Source organism: Epinephelus moara, chromosome 10, assembly GCF_006386435.1.
Source record: "Epinephelus moara isolate mb chromosome 10, YSFRI_EMoa_1.0, whole genome shotgun sequence".
NCBI classification, from domain to species: domain Eukaryota; kingdom Metazoa; phylum Chordata; class Actinopteri; order Perciformes; family Serranidae; genus Epinephelus; species Epinephelus moara.
Genome location: NC_065515.1, coordinates 40,371,653 through 40,388,714, shown reverse-complemented (window position 1 = coordinate 40,388,714; position 17,062 = coordinate 40,371,653). Strand labels below are relative to the sequence as shown.

The 17,062-nt window shown below is 41.4% G+C and overlaps 1 protein-coding gene across 2 annotated transcripts in view; it reads left to right on the top strand.

The window, feature by feature from the left end:
* Positions 1 to 17,062, top strand: part of LOC126396267 (F-box-like/WD repeat-containing protein TBL1XR1) — a 68,757-nt gene that overhangs the window by 35,634 nt on the left and 16,061 nt on the right. For both annotated transcript variants that reach the window (XM_050054208.1, XM_050054207.1), the window contains one exon: positions 13,865 to 13,966. In XM_050054208.1, the coding sequence (XP_049910165.1) occupies positions 13,909 to 13,966 (58 nt within the window). In that variant the 5' untranslated portion in view covers positions 13,865 to 13,908. The remainder of the gene's footprint in view (positions 1 to 13,864; positions 13,967 to 17,062) is intronic.

Below are 17,062 nucleotides of genomic sequence, written 5' to 3'. Positions count from 1 at the left end.
ATTTTAGTTTGTTTTCTTTGATTTTGGTCCTCCTGTTCTTTTCAAAGGAAGTATTTTCTAAACATGACATGGATGAGCTTTATCATGGGATAGTACATTTCTAAGATTAACAGACAACAGAGTGCAGCAGAGATGGGTCCTAAACCTGGAAATGAGTTAGCATTTCTTTTAGTCTTGAAATCAGTTGGTTTAGAAATGTTTTGTTTTTTTGGTTAGATATCTAAAATAAAGTCTACCTAAAGTAAATGTCAAATACTCCAGTTGTGAACTTGAAGCTTTTACATGTCTTGAGCCCTGTATACACTGTGCGATTTTGGGCTGTCCCAGATGAGAGATGATCATCATGAAAGAAACGTGGCAATGTATTTGGTCCTGGCTCTAAAACAGTGGTCCTATGTTGCACAGTAACAGAGGTTCAAAGATGGCAGATATCAGGGAGCAGTCCCATTAGCTTTTTGTCGAGGGAACCAGAGTGACGTTACCATGTGGTTTGGACTAAAAAAACGTCATCCCTGCAGCAATATAAGAAGCTATAGGAGTCAATTATATGTGCAACTCAATCGGCTGTTAAAAAATAACAATGAAGTGTATCACTTTGATAGCAGGGAAGAATTTGACTGACAGTGAGCTGTAATGATGACAAAAGCTTAGAAAATAAGTTGAAGTTGAAAATGAGTTTTTTTCATGCAGTTTATATCAAGAGACTGAAGCTTCAATTGCTCTCTTCATGCATAACTCCCACCCAACCTCCGAGCTCCTTTGTAAATGAATAACTAACAAATTATCCACTTAACTGAGCTTACACATGACCCACACATTTGCTTTTATGCTTAAACTAAGCCACATTTGTTTTTCCTTGTATTAAAGTTGTGTTGTGGGCTGGCAAGTCATTCTAAGTTTCCACAGGTAATGAAGTTTACCACATCTTATTTTAACCCAAGACTCCAGTCACACTCACACCTACCTGTGGTCACCTAATACCCCCAGCTGTCAATAAATTGGCTCATCCTGTTTGTCTGTCGCGCTACCTCCGCTTCCTCAGTCTGTTACTAGAAATAGACGCGTGCCAGGTTCTTAGGTAAGGGTCTGTGGATTAACAGCTTACTACAATAAAACCACTCAAAACAACTGAAACAAGGTGTTAATCTGGGTTATTGGCACAGTGTAAAGACTCTACAAACTCCTTACAGAATGAATTCATTAGCATTTGTTAAGTTTGATTAAATGTTGCACTTAAAGATCAATCAAAAATCACCCAAATATATGGAGTTTAACATATTAAAATGAGTGTCAGGATGTATAATGACATTGTTCTTGGGCAGCTGATGCTTTAATGATTTATGTCATGATCATTTTTACCATTATGCTGCAGTTAATATTTTTCTGATGCTGCTGACTTATAGTGGTGATTTAAACCTTGCTGTAACTTCAGCTGTAGCTTCTAGTTCTGTAGTTTCTGATTGTAATTCTGTAGTTGTTTAAGGTCTTTTGTCATTTCAGTGATCGGAGTGTTTGTAGAAACACATCTCACCCTTGATGTTAACTAGTGTACCCCTGGCCCATGATGGTTTACTTTGTTGTGTTTGTCCACTTGCGTCTGTTGTGGTCAGTGTGGTATCCAGTCCCACTATGTGCAAAACAAGCCGTAACTATGACTTGTTCCTGATATGTGTGACAGACTTTACCTTCTAAAGAGATCTTTAAGTGATTGGGATTCTGACAGCGGCAAGGTCTTCTAATCCGAGCCAGCACGGCAACTCGCAGTGAGATAACCACTGTTGAATTGGTGGCCCTCACTGACCTGCTGCATTCAGATGGACACGAGCTGCCTAGAGCAGGTTTAGCTGCCCATCAAGTGAGGCTAGCTGGCAAGGCCTACATGCTACCATCTGTCACCGACAGACAGCTAGCCTCGCTGACCTCGCATAGGCCATGTGAGGCAGAGCTAGGCTTGCCAATGCAATCTGTCACTCCAACAGACCAGTAACCCTGGAGAGGGGGAGGGGAGAGCTGTGTGCAGATTGGAGTTCATTTCTGTTGTCATTGCACCTTACACCACTGCGCAGTGGAACTTGAGTGGGGTTTGCAGCGCTGTCAATCTGTAACTTGAAATGTTTTCATATTGATTTATGTATGAGTTTTGATTGCTGAAAAATCTATATTTTCACAACTTTTTATGTCAAGTGCTAGCTAAGAACCTGATTCTTAAAGAGCTAACCTGCTATTACTCTTTGGTCTTCTGCAACACCAACAATAGTACAAAGTGAGCAGAGACACATCGAGCAAACCTCTGGGCATCTTTCTAACTCCACACCTTTTAAGTTTTTTCATTTTCAAACTTAAAGTCTTCACCCTCAACTAGGCTTGCTGCGGCAGTTGGTGTTACACATTGTTTGTGCATTCAATGATTGCCCAATCCCCTCATTACTGTTTTTCCTTTTTTATGCCTCTGTGCTGGTGAGGCTATCGGTCCATCTGTCTGTCCGATCCATTCTCGTGAAAGTGATATCTCAGAAACACCTGAAGCGAGTTTATTCAAATTTGGTGCAAACATCCCCTTTGACTTAAGGATGTGGTTACATCGCTATAGCCTCCTACAGACTGTGCAATTTTAGCGGTCTGATAAGTTAAGTGCAAGCTACACTGTGTGACATGGATGGAATTATTTATTTATTTATTTAGCCTTTATTTATCCAGGAAATGTCCCATTGAGATACAAGATCTCTTCTTCCAGGGAGTCCTGGCCAGGACAGCACACATAAGTTCCATACATAAAACAGTAGGACAACACACATAAGTTCCATACATAAAACAGTAGGACAACACACATAAGTTTCATACATAAAACAATAAAACATACATATACGATGAATAAACTTGGGTACGGCATCAAGTTTGATGTATGCAGACTGTATGCTGACAGCACCTACTGAATGACTACAATGTACGATGCAATAGCTTCCCATACAGAGTGTGCAAGGATGCTGCACAGGTTATTACTTCTCCAACTGTGACGCACAATATAGAGGGTGGGCTCTCTATACTGCGGTGTGTCTGTGTGTGTGTTTGCTGTTTGTTTATTTCCATGCTTCGTTCTTCTTTACGCGATCATAGTAAGAGCTGGAGGACACATCATACAGGCAAGGCTTCTGCTACCACAACTCCACAAGGTTTTCTCTTGGCTGGAATCCCACACATTCCTTTTACCACATTTTGCCTCCATGGCAAGCTGCTATCTGTCTGTTTGTTTGGGTTTAGCGCCAGTGCGTCATTTCATGCTGCATTGCTATTGGTTGGTTTGTAGACGTAGGTTGTTATAGCAGTCACACAGTAAGATGGCCATCCTAAATTTCTGACACTGTAAGAATTTGATCCCAAGCTGTCTTTGATTGCAATACCATGACAACGGCCATCCTTGAACCTCTCTCATTGTGCAACATAGGACCACCACTTAAGAGCCACGACCAAGGATATCACCACATTTCCCCTGTCAGCAGTCTGTTGCCTGCAGCTGTTTATCTAACGGCGCACCATGGCTGCTCCTGACTGTTCCATTGCTCCCTGCAGTAATTCAAACCGATTCGTGTCAACTAATACTGAAAATGACAGTTGCCTTGTTTTGTAGACAAATTTTTGGTGAATGAATTTTAGTGCTAATTTCACTGACCAAAACATTGCTTTTCCTGTGACTACTTTACAATAAAAGCAAACGCATGATTCACCAGTAATACTCTTTTAACAGTAGGAAATGTTTGGTTTGCAGTAGTAACTTAAAGCAGCGCTCTGCAGATACTGAGAATTACTGATCTGATCTTTTCTGGTAAAATGTCCGGTGCAATCAGTAACACCGGTGTTGTTATGACTTCGACCAATGAGACAATTTCCTCACTGAGTCACTCCTAGCCTCAAGTAATGCTGACTCATGTGACATCACTTGAGGCAATTTATCAGTTTTTGCAGTTTTCTCTGGAGACACAAGATGCTTTCCAACGATTTTTGCACATGTCCAATAGGACTCTGAAGACCTGTAAACAGACTAAATGAGTAAAAGCAGTGGATGGTCCTCTCTAACATTAACATCAACATTAACAAGCATGCTACCTTTTGAATGAATAACAAAGCAAGGTAAGTTTAAGCTCAGGTATATTTTTGTAGTACAGCTCCATGTTTTGCACATTTGCAGTTCTTTTGTCTGGATTATAGCCACAGCTACGGATTGCTGCATACTGACACTAAACCATCTTTGGTTTTGGCTCACAATTTATTTTGTCTGTTTATGATAACAACAATAAGTGAGATTCTATTTTTCATATGTGACTGGGATACAGGACTATTGGATGCATTTTAGAGAGTGAGAGACTATGAAAAATATCATTTTGCCTTAAATCCTCCCATCCCCCGCTGCCTGAGTGTCTTTCTGCTACCTTCTGAAAATAGGCCCACACTGCCAGGTCTCAGACAGATTTTTTAAATAGGAATGAGCCCCATTTCCTCCTGCAGAGTAGAATCAGAGCAGCAGCCATCACAGCTTGGGTCTTCCTTACGTATTGATGCAGCAGAATCTTCAAAGAACATGAAACCTACATGGTGGATATTATTATCACAGCCCGGGAGGGACCAAAAAAACAAACAAAAAAAAAACCACACACATACAATGCAGTAAGGCACATCAGTGTGGGGTGGCAGTTTGTGAGTTTCCGCAGCCATTTTTCAGGTTTTCAGCGTAAACACCTGCCATTTACCAAGTAGCAAAAGCCTTTGTTATCAACGATGCTGTATGGACGTAGATCTTAACTCATGAAGTAGGTGATGGACCTATGGATGGATTATTTTCTTTGCTCTCTCAGAGTTGGATGGTAGTTTTGTCAAGCTAAGTGTGTCCAGTGTTGGTTGATTTTTTGGCGGAGCGGGTTTAGCATTAGCTTGGCAGTCAGCGGCTAACGCTATCTCTGGATGGTGGAGTGTTAGGTGAGAAACTGCAAAAGTGAAAAAAGCTTGCACACTGCAGGGCTCCTATTTAGTGAGGTTTATTTCACCTAATAATGACGACGTTTCAACCACTGCTCTGAAGGCTCAGCACCTGCACAATTCTGTTTGTGGATGTGCGCGCTGTCTCATTGTTCCTGAGTGTTAGGTGAGCCTTCATATTCGTAGTATTCTCAGAGTATTTTTTCCTCATATGACACTGCTTGCAAATCGCAAGTGTCATATCCAAGTCCTCCTTTCCCTCATTGGTAAAAAAGTCCAAAATAAGTCCCGACGTTTAATACAAATACTGACAGGGCATTTCTTATTTCTTTCTCCAGTGCCTACATCTTTGTTTTGATGAACTTCCTGGCAAATGCCACTGACTGACACCTCTGCTGACCTCACGAAGAAAAAAAAAAAACATTAGCAAGATCAAGTGGACCAAAAAGCAATTGATTGTATCATTCTGGGACTAAAAGTTGTATTAAATTGTGTATTTGCAAAATGTAATAATGTACATAATAAAAGATCAATACTTTTACGATACGTTTATGTATCGATACAATATCGGCATGCAAAATATTGCGATACTATGCTGTATTGACCCCCCCCCCCCCTACTGAAAATGCTGTGCAGCCCAGTTTAGTAGACAGTCAACGAAGTGCAGATGTTCTCTGCATCCTCGGTAAAGGGGAAATATGGCAAAAGCTGGATGGAGCAGTGACACGAATATTACCATCCGGTAACAACCCTGCCTACACTCATGAGTACTGTCTGTGGTGGAAACACAAAACAGATCTACAGTTTAGGTACATGTCCATTCAGGTCACCTACAGTTCCTAGGGTTCTATACTGAAAGTGTTTGGCGGAAAGATGACTAAGAACTGACATCTACTGAAAATGTTGGTCTCATTCTGAACTGGAGCATCTGCAGATTAATTCCACAACCGATATATTATGATCCACTAAAGTTAGGCACAATACGAGATAAATAAGTCAGCTGTTTTCGTTATCTTTGCTGCCTTCTCGACTGTAAGGAAGCCAGAAGGGACAATTCAATCAGACGCAGCTGTTCCACGTGTATGGTCTAGAGTGGCTGGAATACATCTGCAGGGTGGACATTAGCACTCTACTGAGTGCACTTTTCTAGTTGCAGGATGTGTTTATCAATTGAGAAGGCTCAGCAGAAACTGCAGTATAATTAGCAGTGGCTTTACAATGTATGAGTAGTGACTGAAGTTGGTGTGTGTAATGCATGCACTGGCAGCAAAAACAAGCGCCACTTACGCACTTCCCTTATGTCTGCATGTACATCAGTCATGCATGTTATCACTTCTGTTGCAAAGAAGAATACTTGATTGATATAAAGTTAAATGTGTTGTGACAGCAAGAGGCGCATTACTGCATATTGATAAGGTGTTATATTTTTATCACACCACTTTGAGCAAGCTACAGCCTTTGATTGGATGTTTCATTAGCCCATGTTTTGGTTAATGAATTATGTATGCCAGTTGATAACCAAAGGCAAATATGATTTACTTAGTGATATTGATTTCATATTGTGAGGGACAGAGGCTCTCTCACTCTGAGTAATATGAATTCAGTGTTGCTTCCTCAGTAACGCGCCACAATTAGGAAACAGGGTATATGCTGCATGTATTTAATTGCTGTGTCCTGATTTTCCTTTGGTGTTGATTGATAGTCTTTGCGGGTCTTTCTCTCTCGTCCTTGCTCGTTGAGCTGTGACTTGATTTAAGATTTACTGTACAGGCCAGTTTGCCACTGGCAGCATTCACAAGGGGAGAGAAGGAGAGGGAGAGAGAGAGATGGAGAGAGGAGGGAAGAAATGCAGAGACAGAGATTCCCCTCTCTCCCATCCCCCTCTGATCTCCCACACTGTCAACACAGAGGATCCTCGCTGCAGATGGTGGCTCCACAGCGCCACTGCAGTGGGATGGTGGTGGAGGGAACTACAGTGCTCTGTTTACAAACTCGTGGTCCTCCCTGGGCATTGCTGCTGTCAAAAGGGATTTGAGCAGAGGGTCTCAGTGAACTGTGACTCAACAGGCTGCAGGTTTTTATTTCAACCCAACACAACGGCAGGCGATTTGACTTTATACTCAGCCTTCCATCTTGTTTTAAGTGTATTGATCCAAGCTGCTGTTGTATTTGATTCAAATAAATTGTGCATGCTCTACAGCCTGACTGTTCTCTGTACCAAATACCATAGACTATGAAATGAAATTTACTGTTATATAAATTTGTTACGACTAATGTCTTGATTATCAAGAGTCGCTTAATGTTATTATCTGCCTCATATTTATGTTTTGTTTTTTTTATAAATCAAGAAGAATTTCTATCATGAGTCAATTACGTTGTGCAGTTTCCTGTGTTTAAGAAAAGTATGTGTTGGTAAGGCAGGTTTAAATATTCTCACTCTGTTTGACTGTTTGCTTGTTTTAAGAAGACAGGTGTTTAAATTCACTCTACATAGAATTGAAATATGTCCAACTTTGGCACCTTCCACTTGTAAAATCAAATAAAACTCTTTGGAAGATTACAGTGCGTGCTGCTACATTCAGTACTGTGCCTGAATGCACTCTGAATAGAAACAGATGGAGGACAGAGGCTGCAGCTCCTCTCACGTCCTGATTTTGCTATGCAGGCTGTGCAGACACATTGTAAATCAATGGGCCTAAAAGTTGCATGTCATTGTAGTGTTGATGCTGTCGCTTTAAATAACAGTACACAATTGTACATTTATTGGGTGATTTATGCCTGTAGTAAGCTACAGGCACATTCTACTACCCTGTATTGATCTTGTCCACCTTTGAGCTGGTTAACTGGCATCCCTAATAGAAAGATAGATACACACATAGAGTGGGGAGGGGTCTATCAGTGAGAATGAGAGCTTGCCGCCTTGTTTTGTCTCTCAGTAACTTTTAACTTTGTAACAATTAATTGTCACAGTACTCTTTTATGTGAAGGTATTGTGCTGCAGGTCTAACTGTCTAACTCGGTGAGCGTCTGAGTGAGTGCGTCAGAGGATCAAAACAAACCTCACATGTTAATTTTTTTGTATTAATTTTTTTAAGCTATTGAGCTCTTTTACAGAAACGATTCAGAATTCTTTGTGCCATTGTTCGCTGGAGTACAGAAAATATTCTTTGTTCTGTCAACATTGGGTTGTGTCGTTAATGTGCTAACTGGCTAACTAGTGTCTTGAATACATCCTGTCGGTCTTCTGGTTTCCTTTTTGAGTGATCATGCAGACGTAGGAACTAGGGATGTGTCACGATTTTCGAATTTTCGAATAGTCGTTTTATTTTGAAAAATCGATTTTTTAATGCGACTATTACTATTCACCGTCTTATTTCCCCCCTTTATTTGACATGCAATTCAGCTCCTAACCGCACGAGGGCAGTATAGGATTGCTACAGCGGTGTGAGATGGGCTACCAGCTAGTTTGATGCTCTTCTACAAACAGGAGAACCATGCAGAGACTACTACAGTCATCAAAAAGTTCCGTGTGGAACAACTTCGACAAAATAAACGAAAATGAGGTGCAGTACAAACTCTGTGAGGCAAAGCTTGCGTATCACAAGTCTACAACAAGTATGCACAGTCATTTGAGAGCGAGGCACACAGGAGGTGGTGAGGGACCGTACGGCCGGGCTCAGCTGCGCGACACGTCCTGTAGCAGCTTGCCCCCCTGTTAATCAATTACAGCGGCTCCACTGGCAACGGGAGCAGCGCGACAACCCCCGTCTGTCGCGCGACAACTCTCTATTNGCTCCGCTGACGTGACGCTTTGCAGCCGGTGGAGCCCGGCCGTAATGATGAATGGATCTCTGTGTGCGTGGCTCCGGGAGGGGAGGGGGGAGGGGGAGGCGATTATTCGTGGAATAATTGCCATGATTTTCGAATAGTGTTTTTGCTTGTGCTGCCCATCCCTAGTAGGAACATACTGGAATGCGAAGTATCAGTTTTTTATTAAGTACATTTTTAATATTGCAAATGCAAATTAAACTTTTGGTAGCCTGCTAGAAAAATAAAACTAAAAATAAATCTGCTTTTTCATCCCACATTGCTGCAATAAAAATAAATGAAGCGAGATGAACAAACTGAAAACTTTATTTTATTATATTAAAACCGATTTTGACAAAGTGTTTCCTTAATTTGCAATTGTATAAAGGTAATAAATTGCAATATATTGGAATATATGTTATTTCAATACTCAGAATATTGCAAAACATTTAAAATTGCAATAATATTGTATTGTGACCTAAGTATGGTGATAATTTTGTATCAGGGGGCCTCTGGTGATTCCCAGTCTTTGCTGTGTGTTCATGTGAGACATAAGCAAGGTGAGGTGACAGTCAGCCTGTGTGCCTTGTGTGTCTGGGCTTTAACATTAAAGAAAAACAAATGTAATTTCTTAAGATTTTGTCCATGAGTCAAAAAAGTCTTTTTTCTCTGCAGGTTTTCTCCACATACGATAATAGTGAGAGGAATACAGTCAAGTGTAGATGAGGTTTTAGTGGTGATGCAGTGACTTCTGCCTCAAACGATGGCCAACTCAGCTGCAGTAATGTCATGTCTATCAGTTTCTCTGTAACTGTTGCCTTAAGTCCACACAAAACCTTGTATTTTTGTTACCTGTCATGAATGTGGTCAAACTATAAGCCATGTGTGGCATTTAGGCAGTGGAGCCAGTGTATTGAGAGCACAATGCACAATGTACCACATAGGCCTAGCTATTCACATATTTTATTTGTGTGTGTGTTTGCCAATGTTGATTCAGCTTTGTGGTCGTTGTTGAGAATTTGCATTGGACTGCATTCTATTTAAACGGAATATTAGTAATACGCCCTTTTTTTTGATGGATGGTTGAAAATAGAAAACATGCAATAATGTCTCAGTACACTACCACAAACGACAGCCTCAAAAATGATCAGAGTTAAAGCATGGTTTCAACAACATGAAGTGCATAATAGTTTGAAGGTGTTTGTTTTGGTTGATCCATGTATTTATTTCTGTAGGAGCGTAACTAGTGAAGTATTTTTCTAATTATCTTGTACTGAAAATACTCTAAGTTAGATTGTTTTTGCCCCACTGAGGCATTTTGAACAGAAGCTGTCATAAATTTCTGTCAAACACACAGTAACTACAGTGTGGCATGGTTAGCAGGGAGCTGTAATGTTTGCAGTATGGAACTGTTGTAAATTGGAAGTGAAAGCAGCCCGACAGCTGCTTATGATTTAATAATAGCTCTAATTCAGAGTACAGTGTGTCTGCAATGCCCGTGCTTCATGGAGCGGCAGTAACGACTCATTTCAACATCACACAATGTTGCCAGTTAGCATCCAGCTACTTCGGTAGGTGTTTTTAATCGTGATCAAGTTACTTCTGAGCTCATTTCCTCATCTGATGGTTGCATTATTTTGTCTGCCTGCCGACAGTCCAGTCCTCTCTCAATAGAGACAGAGGGTCCAGGCACAGATAAGTGTCGCTGAGCCAATATGCCAGAGGATGATATCACCTCTTTTTGTGCTGTCTTGGCCAAATAATGTTGCCTGTCTCCTGGGTAGACGGATCCCAAACAGCTCAGCCATGGCAGCCGTATTCTCTTGTGAACGTGATGCAACTGGCTCTAGTGTGGAGGCTGCTGCTGCTGTTATAGCTTGACTCTGCAGGATTAGCAAATGTTATCACTGGTCACAGGAGTAGGCCCATTCTTTCTTTACACAATGCCATATGTGCTGGTTGCTGTAGCAGTGACCAGTTTCCCCTCAAGATATTAAAGATTAATCTCATCTCCTCAACTTACCTGTGGAAAGTATATGATAATAGCATCACTGTGTGAGTTTGTTGATCATGTTAGTTAGTCAGGAGAGCGAGAAATGGTTAATACAGTCGAATCCTGACTGCGCCCCCCCCCCCCCCCCCCCACCCGGGGTTTGACATTCTGCAAATGTTAAGGCCACAGGTCATACTAAATGTTTTTGCTGTGCCAGACGATGAAAATCTAACATCCTGGGAAGTGAAATGTAACCTCGAGCTCACAGTACCCATGAGAGTGTTTCATCCACTTAAATGCCATTAAATGCACAGAAAGTCTCCTTCTCCTGGGAGAGGGGGCTGCAGACACTGAGCTCCAGGCATTACATGGCTGATTATTCTCAGGGGAAATGGGCTTTGAGCTGCTCCTTATTTGGGATCGGCTCCCTGGCTCCGAGTGAGTTTTTAAAGTTGTGGTTCCCAACCTTTTTAGTTCATGAAACAACAGACAAAAGCAGTGTCGAATTGTGATCCCCTGACATGCCCAGACTGAAGAAGCCATACCACAGCAGGTGTCCCCACTTGTGTTTTTCAGAAAGCACACTTTAAAGGTCCAGTGTGTAGAATGTAGGGGGATATATTGGCAGAAATAGTATATAATATTCATCACTAGTTTATAATCACCTAAAACAAAGAATCTTTGTATTTTTGTTACCTTGGAGTGAGCTGTTTATTCACATACGGAGCAGGTCCTTTTCCATAGAGTCCGCCATGTTTCTACAGGTGCCTGGAATGGATGAATCAAACACTTGCTCTGGATAGGGCTATTCGCGTTTTTGCATCTGCTGCTGTAGTTCGTTTGAGAATTGAGTTTTCTAGGATACAGCAGATGTGACCTGCCTAACTCTCCATGTGATTGGTTAGTACTTGTTGCCTTTGCTGGTTTGGCTGGTTAGGGTTAGGCAAGATAAGTGAGATTGGTTAGGGTAAGAATGTCAGGGTAAGCCAATGAGAGGCAGAGTTTGTTCAGAGCTTGAATATCATGCCTTTATGCCACCTTCCTGCCTTGCAGTTATGTATAAACGGTACAATAGTGGAATGGGGGGACAGAGTATCCTTGCCTCTGAGCTGGGAATGGAGGTATTAACAGTGCCGAAACAATGTCTGTATAACAGACATTGTTTCATGGGCACCACAGGTGTAACGTTTTGACGTGTTATGTGTGCGTCCCACTGCGGGAAATTTAAAAAGGAGCTGATAGCAGTTGGCGGCTAACTCAAAGAAGAACAGTGGCCAAAAATATCCCAAAATTGAGACAACAATGAGGTCTAGGAGCTCCTTACCCTCTTAGCAGAGGACAAGATCAGCAGCCATATTTAACAGACACTAAATGATTGTTATTGACATGTTATGCCATTGCTGTTGTTTATTAAGAACTGCCGATGCGTATGTTATAAGTCACACTAGAGGCTAATGCTGTTGTGTTATGTGTCACATAGGGCTGCAGTTCACCTACTTGACTGGCTCGTGGAGTGAATAGAGGAGAGGAGGGTAGGGGCGGTATTGCGCATGCGCGGCTTCTGTAGAAGACAAAATAACATCTCTAGGCGTCCTGATCAAAAATCGTTTACCCTCGATTTCATTCATTTTAAATCGTTTGACCTCAAAATCGTAATCACAATCACCAGACGATTAATTGCACAGCCTTTGTGTGACGCCTGTTAAGCCTCTTTTGCTTTCACGATGCATCACATGAGATGTCGCCGATGTTTGTTTTTGTGTAAAAATGCAAAGGCGGCATAAAGAAGGGACTTTGTAGCAGCCCTTTGGCGTGATCTCTGCGTAAAAAGGGCTTGACAAGTACGGGCCATGCCTTTGCTATCACAGGAAAATGCAAATTCATGCTTAGCACATGGGAGAAGTTAAAGTTGGTTGCAGTCTGCAACCTCACTGCTAGTTGCCACTAAATCCTACAAACCAGATCTTTCAGAGTGAGAAAGAATATTTGTTAATACTGAAGAAGCACAGCTGAAGAAAATCTTCAATCTGTACATACTGTTCCTCCTGAGAAGTAGCTGCTTTGCATACCAGCATACACATAGCAAGCTTTTAGGTAACATGGGAATAGAGAGGAGAGTTCATCAAAATGTTGTAGTTCCAGTCAAGACAGTCGCCACTATGAGGAAATACACCAGATAACCTCAAGCTGTCATAAGTCACCCAACATAGGCCTTTCAACAACAGAATGTTCCTGATTGTAATTTAACAGCCTTAAGCTGTCAAGGCTGTGTAGAGTCGTACTTAAGTCACCGTTTCTGTTCATTTGATCCATGCTGAACTGGAAAATTCAGTAGTGTTACAACACTGGTGGGAAATGTTCTCCAGGCTAGATGAAACCTGTTGAGAAACTTGATGTTTGAAGGTTGTGTCATAGATGGGCCTGATGCCAGATGGGTCTGAATAGTCAACCAGGATCTCAACCTCAACCTCAACCTTCCACCCATTACTAACATCTGATCTGTATCTGGATAATGATAACTGATCTCATTTCCACCTGGCATTAAAACACATTCTTGTTATCTCAATTCTGTCTGCATTGTGATTGGAGCTCAATATGCAACAATTATAGCCAGGGCTTTGTCTTTTGTTGTGTGAATTATGAGGTAATGATAGATATAAGGCATTGACATTACAGTGTGTGCTTGCATGTATTTGATTGGCTTACACAGGGCCTTATGGGTGACATTTCACCCAAAGATACAGAAATAAAAAAACAGATGAGATAGATCTGTTACATTCTTATAATTACACATATTTTAGTAGGACAGCCTACCTACTTGGTAACACTTAAACTAGACCTAACTTTGGAATGTAGTAGGTCAACAATATATCACATTTCCACAGTCATTTTAGCAGTGACATAAGCTTTTATTTTGGTAGACATTTAATTAAAGGATTTTTAAAGTCCTCATTTGAATCTGATGCTTTGATGATAAAAAGAAACAGATCAAGTCACACTTAAATTGTCTTTATGAAGATGCAGTCACTGTGCATTGAGCAGTAGTGTTAATGGTGAGTGTTTCCCTTCTCTGATGAATCTCTCTCTGTTTTCCAGGCTAGGTGTGTGCGTGCTGACCTCATGGTGTAACAGGAGTAAAGATGAGCATTAGCAGTGATGAGGTCAACTTCCTGGTCTACAGATACCTACAGGAGTCAGGTATCTTCTCAAATCCTTACTATATTTATCAAGCATCTTTTTTTTTTTTTTTTTTTTTGTTACCTTAAAATGTCATAACATATTTCTTATTAACCAACTTTTATTTGTGCTTAGTTTATGAGTTTGCTTTCCTACCAGTCTGATTTTTACATCTAATGTCATGTTGTTTTGTTTTTCATTATTTCTAAATTTAGTTTTGGTTTGATATGGAAACACTTGCAAATGAATTTAAATGACTGAAGGTCCAAAGTATAGGCTGTATGTAAAGATGGACGTGTCTCCACTTACCCCCACTGTTCATAATTGAAGCCAAAATATCCTGGAGATGACCGTTGCCATCTTGTGCTGGTGACATTGTTTGGCGCCAGAGTCTACGTAGTTGCAATTTCTGCAGCGTGGAGCTCCTGCCCATACACCTGTCCGATCAGTCTCAAGCAGCACCAGTGATCATGATCACACTGTTGATACACACAGCTGTCAATCCTGACGTCAGATTCCCCTTTACAGCACCAAATAACTGATTAAAACCAAACTTATCAGAAAAATAAACACTTGAACATTGTGTGATAAGAGTTAACTAAACAACTGAAATCATCTTTGTGAAAAAAAAGTAACTTGAGATGTACTTTGAGTTTTCAGTTTGGCCCATGTCCAATATGCTTACATGAAGGGGGTGGGGTTCATGACCTACACTGCAGCCAGCCACCATGGACCATCATGTCCCCCATCTTTTATATACAAGTCCACACTTTTACCTCACTGGTTTTGTGTATGAATGTGTATGTATATTGTGCAGGCCATGCATATTGAGGGGAATAGCCATCTCTGTTTGTAATGAAGATATATCCAGCAGGCCCCTTTAAGCTGCATTTTAGTTTACTGAGTCAACTTGGTTACTGTGTATACATAACGCAGCATCTAGTGTGGGCCAGCATATTGTATGAAAGGCACATCTTAGTAAAGAGAAGTTATTGATGGAAAATGACACCATACAGATGGAAAAACACATCCTCTGTCAGTGTGTGTGTGTCAGTGTACTTTCAGAATGAACCATAGAGTGGGATAAAGTGAGGGGGTTATAACTACTTAATCAGTCATAGGTGGTAAACAGGCTGTGTTTATGTAGCAGCGCTACCATGAGAAACAGTGCTAAAGGCTGTATGAAGAGTGGCTTTCACCCACACACACATACATGCTGCTGCAGTATATGATTTTAGACAGCATGCCAGCATTGTGAAAGTGAAAGAGGCATGATGGGATACCATGTCAACAGCATAACATGGTAATAACAATCATTTACTGTCCTGTTATATGGCAGCTCATCTCATCCTCTGGTCGGAGGGTAATGACTCCTGGACCTCATTATTTTCTCAATATGCGAATATTTTTGGCTGCTGTTGTTCTTCTTCGAGTGAGCTGCTAACTGCTGTCGACTGCCTTTTAAATCTTTTCATACATATTCAAATAAACACAAGAAGTTTGTGCTCTCAAAAAGGATCAGCACTCAGTGAATAACCTCCTAAGCCCTACGATAAGCTATTATGGCAAGGCTTAACTATGCAGACCAGTGAGCAGTGATAACTAACATGTCTTTGGTGTCATCGGGTGGGAACCTCCTTTCACCTGTGTTTCGTCTAGTTGGTCCCACGACACCTCCAGGAGGCTAGACAGTGATCTCTGGCGTCCCAGAGACACTCCCCTAATGCCAGGTCTCACTGCTCCCCGCACCAACCCAATAACCTCCTTTACCTTACTTACACATGGCTTTCTCAGCCCAAACAGCACTGCCACCTTCAACCAAACCCAGGCTCCGTACATGCGAGCTCCAGGTAGAAACAGTGCTGATACTACCTTTCCTAGCACATTCACCATACTCTATTTCACACGCTACATAGCATAACTACAATATAAGCTAAAGTTAAAGGAGCTAAATGAACTTACAGGATCAGCAAGCACACTCACCTTGCCGCATGGCCTCAAACAAAATGGATTCAAATAGGCCACTCCCACACTTAAATACTTCCTCTTCCTGGATTTCCTCCTGAGAGGAAGTGGATCTCTCCACCTGATCTCAAGGAGTTATGTGCCCTGTTTAGTAGTTTCCCCTGCTGGCCCCCAGCTGACATTATTTCTTCTGTAATAGATAAACTGGTTACATTTAATTGCTTCATCTGACATTTCCCTCACTGTCTTCCTCAAACTCTGTCCCCGCACTCCGAGTTCCCCCAGGAGCGAGACAGCTGATCTTGCTATGAATCCTCTACACCCCACTTCCACTGGACAAATCCTAGTCTTCCATCCTCGCTGCTCAGCTCCTGCTCCTAAGTCTGCATATCAAAGCTTTTTTCTTTCATAGGCTTCTTCCACTGAGTCTTCCCAAGGAACTGTCAGCTCAATGAAATAAACTATCCGTTGACTAACTGACCACAACACTATGTCAGGCCTCTGCCTGGTACAAACTATTTCCTGGGTTCATGTTGTGAAATCATTGCACCTGTGCCACCCATGATCCCATCCTGCTGCCTGTCCCATTTCTACTGACTTGGTTTTGGCACTGTTACTACCTCTGATGCTGGCTTAAAGCTGAGTCAACTGTGTCCCTCCATACTATGATTATACCTTTTATAAATAATGGTGAGGCAGAATAATGGCATGAAATTCCTGCCTTAAAGACGCAGTGTTAAAGGGGCTGTAGGGTGCACATTGAGAAAGAACTCAAGATCAGTTGGATAAATGGTGGTGCTTTTCACCCTGACAAAAAACTTGATAATTAAAATGAGTCTCTAAATAATACTTCATTGGCCAGTAGACTCCCAGGCTTCCTGTCCTTTGTGTGTGGACCTGTAGATGTGACAATAACCTTTATCCCTCTGTGGTGAGCTACAGTGTTGTGAAAAAGTGTTTGCCCCCTTCCTGATTTCTTACTTTTTTGCACGTTTTTCACACTTAAATGTTTCAGATCATCAAACAAATTTAAACATTAGTCAAAGATAACACAAGTAAACACAAAATGCAGTTTTTAAATGAAGGGTTTTATTAATGAGGAAGAAAAAAATCCAAAGCTACATGGCCCTGTGTGAAAAAGTGTTTGCCCCC